Raw genomic sequence first — 9664 nt, forward strand, 5'->3', positions numbered from 1 at the left:
CCACGGGGCGCCTTTGGCAGCTGACCGGCTGCCGGCTACGCTTAACCCTCTTGCTGCTGCTGCTGCTTGCTGCTGCTACTTGGAATAAAAGGCAGTCCCGAGAAGGGCGGCGCGGGTGGGAGTGCTGATTTGTGTAAAACTACCGCCAAAAAGGAACAACCTACCCTTTCAAGATCATGAATGGAAGCTGCTAGGGGGAAAGAAGCATGCGCTGGACCTCGGACATCCCTTGGAAAGAAAGGTGGGTGGCTGCTTCTTGCCCTTCTTCTGTTCCTCCGCCTCCACCTCCCTCTCTCCCTCCGCCTCCACCTTGTTCTTCACCTCCTCCGTCTGTGATTATACGTTTCAGTTTTGCTGCTTGCGTCTCTCTGGAGGCATAAGATGCCTGCCGAAGGGTGCATATCCATTTGTTTCGCCCCGGTCAAGGTCCTCGCGGCGGGGCGAGGAGGGGGGGCGTTGTGCGTGTTAGAGGTGCAGAGATCTGCTTTTCAAGCGGGGCTGCGGCGCACTGTGTATCACGTGTGAACCCAAGGGGCGGGCTTTTGGCTGGGAGTTTTTTTACGAGTATTTACTACAAGAAGGTCTACTCCAGAAGATTAACATCCCCACTCCTGTCAGTTTCCGATGGCCATGCCCGGTTAAAAAAAATCGTCATCATCACCATCATCATCATCTTTAAAAAATAATAATAAAATTGCAAGCCCAAGTTAACTGCTTGTTGCCGATCGTCACTCGCCTAAGGAATGGCCGAACCTTTTGCGAATGAGTTGGCGTCCGCAGCTGCCAGAGGGGACCTAGCGCAAGTTACTAATTTATTGGAAAAGAATGTAAACGTCAATGCACAAAATGGATTTGGGAGGACTGCGCTGCAGGTTGGTATCCAAACGGACAGAGGCGATCTTTCACCACTAGGTGAACTGGTTTGACGGGGGAAGAGGACCGTTTTAAAGAGGGAGGGGGCAGAGAGAAATATCAGCATTTTTAAAAAAGCGAACTGGTTGCCATATTTTATAACTTTAGCCGCTCCAACTCCCTAAAGTGACGTACTTAAGTAAATCTAGTCAATAATGTTTTAAATCTCGGCATCAAGTCGAGTTCACGTTAACTCGACTAAAAAGAAAAAGAACAACAACCCCCCTTTTTTTTTCTGGGGCAGGGAAGCAAGTGGAGGAGGGGGAGGGGAAGAAACCATCCCAGCAAGGTCGTGTTTCAGAGCAGGTCGGTAAACACCTCGTTCCTATTCTTTGAAATCCCGATTATATGTTTAGGTTTCTAAAAGCGGGGGTGTTCAGTGGCACACGAAAGCGAGGGCAATTGCGGCTTCGCTCTTCTATACTTTCCCTCTTTCTCTTCCACCGTGGCGAACATATTTTGCCCCCTTCCAGCTATTGCCACCGAATAGTTCGAGATGTACATGAAAACAGTTGGGCAGCCTGATTCTTCGACTTAAAAACAAAAAATGGTGCTCAATTATTTCCCAATCCTTCGTACTCCTTGCAGAAATCTGGCGGATCCCTTCATGGCAAGGATTCTCTTGCCGAAGGTATAATGTTCTATACACTCTCTTACAGTGCTTAGATTTACTTACAGGCAACAGTTGGGGCCCTTCCAGCAACTAAAATCCCGGACCGCTGAAAGATGTTTTCTTTTGAGAACATCGCATAACGGTGCTGAAAGTGTTACAATGCACGAAAATGAACGACACTGCTACGCAAGAGATGAAAGAACTGTAGGTGAAAGTCTGCAACTGTTTTTCATGCCAGGCAGCCGATCGTCTGCATTTGGGACTGTTGATTCAGCTTCTTAAAGAAATGCAGTTTGTACTTTAAACTGCAAAAAGGTGGCCCACTTTCCCAAATATTGTTGTTGGGTACCATTTCTGTGGGGGCTGGAAAATCAGAGACCCGGAGATCCCCCAGTTTTTTAAATGAAGTCCTTTAATAACTCCCGGGTGATGTGTCTTCTTACATCTAATTCAGATTAGTTCAGCCTCCTTCTCACCCACCCCTTGTCTGTGAGAGACAAATGTCAATGTTGTTCTAGGCTTCTCTGACATCTCACAAGGAAATGTGCAAAGCCTTCAATGATCAAGCACTGATGTAGAAAAAGGAAAGGTGTAGCTATGTCTCTGCCTCTAAAATGGTACTCCTGTATCTCTTCTAAGTACAGGAAAAACCCAGGAATTTTGCTGAGCCACACCCACCCCTGGACAATCTAAAATTTTGCATGGATGTATTTTCTAGGCAGGGATGCCACACCAAGCTCTTTTGGTCTTGGGCATGTCTTTTTCTACCACCTACTTTTTAGTTCACATAAAGGATTATTTGAGGTGCACTACCAACACATATACACCCACCCCTAGAAGAAAAGCTAAACACAACACAAGAGGCTGACTGCTTATTTTCAGTATGTATAATCTAGAGAGATTTAGTGGGTGGATGAGAAAATTCAGGAAAGTTGATAATCAACACAGTCCTCAATATTACGTACCCTTTATTATACACTGAAGAAAGTGAAAACACATGTTGGCTTCTGTTCCCTGGCACATTCAGTTTTTCGCTATTATTTGCTGTGAACTTTTCACCCCCACCTTCTCCCTTTCGAATCAGGTGTTTTAGAGCAGGCCGCCTTTTTAGATTTGGCCAAGAAAGGTCAGGTTTACTTTTGTAGGCCTTTTCCTTCCTATCTGTTTACTTCCATGGGGGGGGGGGGGGATCCACGTTGCAATCACTCTGTAAGGTTATTTAAACTTTAACTTTTCCATTATATTTTCTCATGCATCTCCCCCCCCTTTATCCTCCACCCTTAGGTGCCTCTTCCTGCTTTCCTTGCTCATCCCAAAATTACACAGGGTTTGCTATGCTGAGAGCTGAAAAGCATAATTGGTGTGTATTGATTCTGTTAAACTGCTTAAGGACCATGTTTTTTGTTTCCAGAAGACTCACAACACTCCTGTTATTTGCAGTGAAAACAAGATACACCACAAAGCATACAACTATTCCCCCCACCCACCCGAGCTCTGTAGCTGCCATTTCAGCCGAGGCTCTCCTGTTTCCTTGCTCACAAAACTGTGACTTCCCTCTTATTTTTACAGCTCTTTCCATTCTTGTTTACTGTGACTGGTGCCCTTGTATGAGCCGAAAGTAGAAGACAAAGTTCCTTGAACGAGAATATATTGGGCATATATAGAGAGGCTATGCACATATATTTTTCCTTCAAGAAGGGTGGGTAAAACAGGGATAAAAAATATTGAAAGCAAAGAAACACATCTTCCTTCAAAACTGGCTGTTCCAAAAAGCAAACAACTTGACCAAAGCATAACCTTCAGTATGTGGCAGTACAAAAGATCTGGCTGCATCTTTTTAAAGACACAAGAACTAGGGTTTTCAAAGAACCTGAAAACTTTCAAGCTTCTCTATCCTTTTCCTGTGCTGAAAATATGTATGTGATCGCTCTTAAGCTTTTATGATACTTTTATATCAATTTTTTGTCTTAACAGAAAGCAGCAGGGATGATGGTGAATCTTAATAGCAATAATCACAAAGGGTTTATACAAAAGGAAACAAGTGAAGAGAAAAAAAGAAAAGAGATTTTTAGGGAAACAACAGCTTTTTAAACCTTCAGTTCAAGGGACACCTAAGAACTCCAGAAAGGTTTTTACCCCTTCCCACTTAGTAGAGGAAGCCAGAATGTGTATTTACTTGAATTCATCAAATTGTAAGAATATCAAATGGAACTAAGTCTGTGATCCTGTACACCCTCTGTGGGGAATAAAGTCCATTGATTTCAGTAGGATAGTCTGCCTGGTAAAATTCAGCATCAAACTTAGCTGTCAAAAGCTATTTTTTCTGGACAGTATGTTAAAACTAAAATGTACATATAAAGTTATTATATTACACTACACTTACAGATGCAGGGGTATTAGAGAATTTTTTCTAAAATACTAGCTTCCCCCAATTCCCTCTTTACCTTGTACAGTCCAGCAGAGCCTAGTTTTGTGTTCCAACAGGTTGGTTGGATGCACAAAGAAAGCTTTTAGATGCTTTATTCCCCCAAATAAGAACAACATATTTAGATGAGAAACCATTGACTGCACTGCCACTTATTCCATTTAGGGTCACTGATTCTAAATAAATTCATTTAGGGTTCGGCTATACATCTGGTTTTCAATAGATCCTAATACTGGGCATAGCATGAAGGATGGGATCAATCATAGAGAACTGATTGACGTCCCCTGATGTCCAGCCCTCAAAGTGGGGGTAGGATTATACATCAATATTATTCCAGTTAGGTTTTCTTAATATATCTGGAGGGGGGGAGATACCCCATCCTCATTTTCTTTCTGCCCCCACACTGTTCTCTATTCACTTCTTAGCATCTCATAGGACAAGGACAACTTCAGCAGTTTCTTTATATCTATCTGTGTGTCCACCTTTCTCCCTCCCCTCAGGATTCAGCAGGTGGACCTCCTCCTCCTCTCCATCTCATCTGGAAAAAAACCCAAAACCTCTGCTCACCCCGTTTTTAAAAGCAGGGGGGAGTGGTTGAGAGAGAGGCGGCATCCTCAGGAATGCCGGTTATTTAATGATGAGGATTGGGCAGTGAGAGAGGAGCTCAAAGCAAGTTTCAGGCAAAATCGGAGCGATCCTAAAACGCTCCCGCTTGCAAATGGTTGTTTAAAAATGTAAGCTGTCTACACTGAAAGTAGCCCAGGATAGAGAAGAAGCATTAGCATTCTGTTATCTGTCCAGAGCCCTTGAAATGGGTCGGGCCCAACTGAAACACAAAAATCAGTATGTTGGGTTCCTTAGACCACACCAGGCGAACGACTAAGCGGATTGGGGGATACGCACGTCATGTGTGAATCCTGCTCAGTTGCATGTTTATTCCTTCCCGCCCTCTACTGCCAGGTGATGAAGCTGGGCTATCCGGAGATCGCCCGGCGGTTGCTGCTGCGAGGCGCCGACCCCGACCTAAAGGATGGCACCGGCTTCGCCGTCCTGCACGACGCGGCCCGTGGCGGCTTCCTAGACACCCTGCAGACTTTGCTGGAGTTCCAGGCAGACGTGAACGTGGAGGACGGGGAGGGCAACCTGCCCTTGCACTTGGCCGCCCAGGAGGGCCACCTGCCCGTCGTGGCCTTCCTGCTCGACCGCACGGCCAGCCGGGTGGAGCATCGCAACAAGAAGGGCGCCACCGCCTACGACCTGGCCAAGCTTTACAAGCGGGACGCGGTCGCCGAACTGCTCGAGGGCCGCTGCGGCAGCAGGCGGAGGGAGGGCGCCGTCAGCGGGGACTGAAGCGCCCACCCTCCGCGCTCCGGACTCGAGCGCTCCGCGAGTGCTCCCGCTTCGCCCACGGCTTCCAGCGCACACGCCGCCTCCCTCCCTCTTACTGAGAATATCCCAACAAATCGTGTAGGTCTCTTGCAGACGTCGCGTCTCTTTCCGCCTCAGAAAAGGACCAGAAAATCATGCCAGTGGTCGCTTGCCTCGAAGGCGAGCTGAGCAAGCCAGCCCCCAGGTCAGCTCGCTCGCTTTCTGCTTTTGGCCTGCAATCCTATGCACTTCTAGACGGAAAAATGAGTCTCCAACTCGCAGCATTCCCCAGCCATCCATGGGAATTGTAACTTTGCTGTCTGGATCTGCATCGGATTGCACCCTGAATGCCATTTTTCTTGGCAGAAAAGCGAGGTGCATATCCAATAAATGTTGTGTTTTGTTTTTTAAAGAAGATTCCTGCTTACCTTGCTGGTCACTTAAAAAAACTGTATAAGGTACTGCTTTGTGTTTGTGGATGACTTTCTTCCTAAAAGATTTTACTTTTAAACCTTACTTAAAAGCTTACTGTGATTTTTTTTTCTTCCCACTCCTTGAAAAGCATCTTGCCTAGTAGAAAATAATATGAAACACCATGAAGGAGTATGCCAGCATGCTGTGACAGGGTTTTGTGCCCAGAGTGGGAGAAGTGTGGAGTAGGTGTGGGGAGAAAACTTTCCAACGTATTTTGATACTTAACTAAATGGTGACACTAACAACAATCTGCAGAAGTAGAGCATTTGCTGGAGCTATTTCATTGTACTTTTTGTTTATTGATGTTCTTTTTATTGTGGCTTTCCTCCTAAACCACTTTATTCTGAAGAAAGTTTCATTGAACGCTGTGGAACTTATTTCAAAGTAAACATGTTTAGGATCCTGGTTTAAATGGATTCATTGAGTATATCTTTGTGTAGGTGAGGCAAAAGGTATCTCTGCTTGGATTTATTTTAATGTTCCCAGTCAGAAAAGAGCAGTTATAAGTCAGAAAAAGAGTACTTATGTTTTGCAGAGTTTATAATATCCATTTATCAAGTCTTGGAAGTTCATGAATTTGAGATTGTGAAGGGAAATATTATTTGGGATATGATTCACAAAAATATACACAATACAGTTTAGAAAACTGATATTGTCATATGAAGATTAAGTTGGAAGACTAGACTCATTATACTGGCTTGATCTGACTTTTGGAAGTGTCTTAAGATCCTTCTCAAATCTGGTCTGTTGATACCATTTAGCAATAAAGTTCCATTTGTTTCAGTTGACCTAATCCAGAGTAAGTGTTTCTAATGATTGGTTAAGATTAGACCATTTCATTCAAAGTTTCTTTTTGAGAGTCAGTGAATCACCCTAAACAGCAGCATACTATAAAAGATTGAGCAAATAAACCTTTTGGAAGCACCCAAAAAGGATGGATGAAATTGGACTCTTTGGTTCTGATGTTTTAGTTTTTAACCTTTCCAGTAGAAAAAGGAGGCATTAGAAACTGATATACTTTGCATGGGAATAAATTACAAAACCTATAACTTTTATCAAGTATTTTAAATGCTCTGACCTCTCATACTGCTACAATTTCTAATTAAAAATCTTTATGTGATGCAAAGTTGGAGTGTATTTCTTTTTATTCTGATTCCTTCCCACCCCACCCCCTCCAAAAGTTTCTCAGTGGACATGCCAAGGTGGGAGGTACAGTAAGAAGAAAGACTAAAAAATATATGGATCACAAATGTGGAAGAGAGGGGTATTCACTTTTTAAATATGATTGGATTGTTGTATTCGGTCAGTGGGTAACAATAGTTTGAATTGTCAGACTGCCTGCAAAACTTCAAAAGTCAGTTTATAACAGGAATGGGTAAACTTCCTTTCTTCCTCCCCTGAAGAAAAAAAAAATATAAATGTCATCTCGTACCCTTGCCTGCTGTTAAAATGGGTGCCTCTTTTGAACCCTACAAGCTGCTTTTTTCTAAACTGGAGTTTCAGAAGGGTTAGTTCCACTGCTAATAGTCTTTTCTGCAAGCTAGATTTTAACCCAGTCATACCCCTTTCTAAATGGTCTCTTTTCTAGTGAAACCAAAGCCGAGATATTAAGCAAATCCAAATACAAATCCTCACTTTGGAAGAGAATGGAAGGTGTGATTTCTTGAGAATATGAAAAATTAATTTCTGGTAGGCTAATTCCACCTTAAAATTTGTTTTATTTAATGAAACTGAATTACTGATACTCTTTTTGGGGTATACATTATCGCTACTATAAAAGGTGATAGGAACTGGTTAATGGACTACAAAACACAACATAGTCAAATGATCCTTGCTTAAAGGAAGCTTTATGAACTCAGTGTGGTTTCAGAAATGAGTTTCAAGGTTCACCAGAGTTGCAAGGCCAATTCTTTAGGTGATTTAAAAAATAAAGTTTCAGTATTATTTTTAGGAACCTCTCTCTTAATATTAAGGTAAAAACAAATCATATTAAGGTAAAAGCAATTTCACTTAAATAATACTTGGAGTGGGGACAGAGTAAATTTACCTTGTTCACCAGGACTTCGTGCAGGAAGTTGTGGGCTCATCTTTATGAGCACTTTTAAGGATACTTTTAGGACAGACCTACAGAATTAGCCTGGTACACAAACCTGTTAGAGCATTTCAAAAACAAATGAACTTGGAGGAGTTTTTATTTTATGACATGCAGGCACTGCCAAAGGATAGTTGCGTTGATCCCAAAGCCGCATGATCAACATCATGATCTTAACAGAGCTTCTTACCAGGCAAGAAAGCTTAAGACTGAAGTCGCATTTGAAAGTAAGTCTCGTGGATTTCCACAGCTTCTACTCCATGCAAGTATATTGGGGATCGTAGCCCAAAGAGGTGCTTATTTCAGCGCACTGCTACCCGGAATCAAAGAGGCAATGCGTTCTTCTGGCCGCACCGAAGCCGCATTAAACGACCAAACACAAATCTATGCATATCGGATTAATGGTTAATGAATAACCTAATATAGATCGAGATACAGAAACCTACATGCGACTGATTTCTGCGCTAGGCGGGGATGCTCGTGAAGCAACCCTGCTACAAGATAACCCCGGTAGTCTTCGGAAGTGACTGGGATGTTTCAATTACAGACACTTTTAAAAGAAGACTCACAGATGACGTTTACCTGGAAACGGATCCAACCGATTTCAGTGGAACCTCATTCCCCAGGTTGTTAAAATGGGGCCAGGGTCTTGGTACGAAAGAAATAGCCAGTCCTGCGACTCCTCACTCCTACAACTAGGCTTTCCTCGGAACTAATCTCCTCTGGCTTCCATTGAACCTGTTTCCTTGCAAGCGAGTGGCATAGACTGGATTTCTTCCAAGGCCAAAGGTAGTTAACTTGTGGGGGAGCTCCCTTACTTGGAAGAAAGCTCCACTCAACTCAATGCCACTGGCACTGGAGATAAAGAGATGAAGGAGAAGTCGGTCCAGTCCGAATAAATTAGAAGAGGCGGATCAGGAAACAGGCAACCATCCAGCAGCATCCGTGGCGCTCAGGTCCCACGGTAGTCCGTGGAGTTCAAGCGCGCACAGCTGCGTCGAGTGGGGGACGGGGGTTAATGGCCAAGCCCCTGACCACGGCTCTGCAAAGGCAGGCTTCTCCAGCACAAAGCTTAGGTGCAGAGGTAGCACGATTCGTGTTAGGCCATCCATCTTCCTTGCCTGGCCTCGCCTGGGCCGGACAAAGCATGGATGCTGCTCTCCCGCAGGGAAGACGTGCGTAATCCAGCGGCTCCAACAGGCAGCGCGGGCTGCGCTTCTTGGCAGGTACGGCGCCGGCCAAGAACGGCCGCCCCAGCCGGCCTTTGCATGGGTGCGCCGCCGCTGCATTGCCGGGCCGAAGGAGGAACACGGGCCCCGTCTCGCTCCTTCCCCAAGAAGAGCCAGGAGGAGCGCGCCTGCCCCAAAGCGAGGCGCTCAAAATGTCGGAGCCACCCATGGCTTCCGCGCCGCGCGTCCTCCCGGGCAGCGCTGCTCCCCCCTGGCGTCGCCTGCAGGGCATCCGCCGAGGCAGGAGGGCGCCCCGCCGCAGGGGCCCGGTGGGGGCCCGCGCCTGGAAGCCAGGCAGCCCAGGGGGAGGGAAGGGAGGCTGCCTGAGAACCGTTACTTTCCCCCGTCCCTCCCCTTGACGGTTTCTTTTCCCCTTCTCTTCCTGTCCAAGCATTTTTAAATTTCCGCGCCTTCGCTAACAGTCTGATTTCTATTTATTTGCTTTCCTCCGCGGACCTGCCGGCCCTGCTTTAGCCTTTGCTCTCCCGGTCTGCGCCGCGCCGGGCTTTTTTGCGGCGGCCTGCGCTGCAGCAGCGGCCCCTTCCTCCGAG

The 9664-nt window shown here is 45.4% G+C and overlaps 1 protein-coding gene across 1 annotated transcript; it reads left to right on the forward strand.

Annotated features, from left to right (window-relative positions):
- Positions 1 to 587: 587 nt before the first annotated feature.
- Positions 588 to 6918, forward strand: CDKN2C (cyclin dependent kinase inhibitor 2C). The gene is made up of 2 exons (XM_044430499.1): positions 588 to 872; positions 4911 to 6918. Exons 1-2 carry the CDS (start codon positions 744 to 746, stop codon positions 5298 to 5300), a joined length of 519 nt encoding a protein of 172 aa, XP_044286434.1. The 5' UTR covers positions 588 to 743; the 3' UTR covers positions 5301 to 6918.
- The last annotated feature ends 2746 nt before the right edge of the window (positions 6919 to 9664 follow it).

Source organism: Varanus komodoensis, unplaced genomic scaffold (genome assembly GCF_004798865.1).
Source record: "Varanus komodoensis strain SLA01 unplaced genomic scaffold, ASM479886v1 scaffold20_1, whole genome shotgun sequence".
In the NCBI taxonomy this organism is placed as follows: domain Eukaryota; kingdom Metazoa; phylum Chordata; class Lepidosauria; order Squamata; family Varanidae; genus Varanus; species Varanus komodoensis.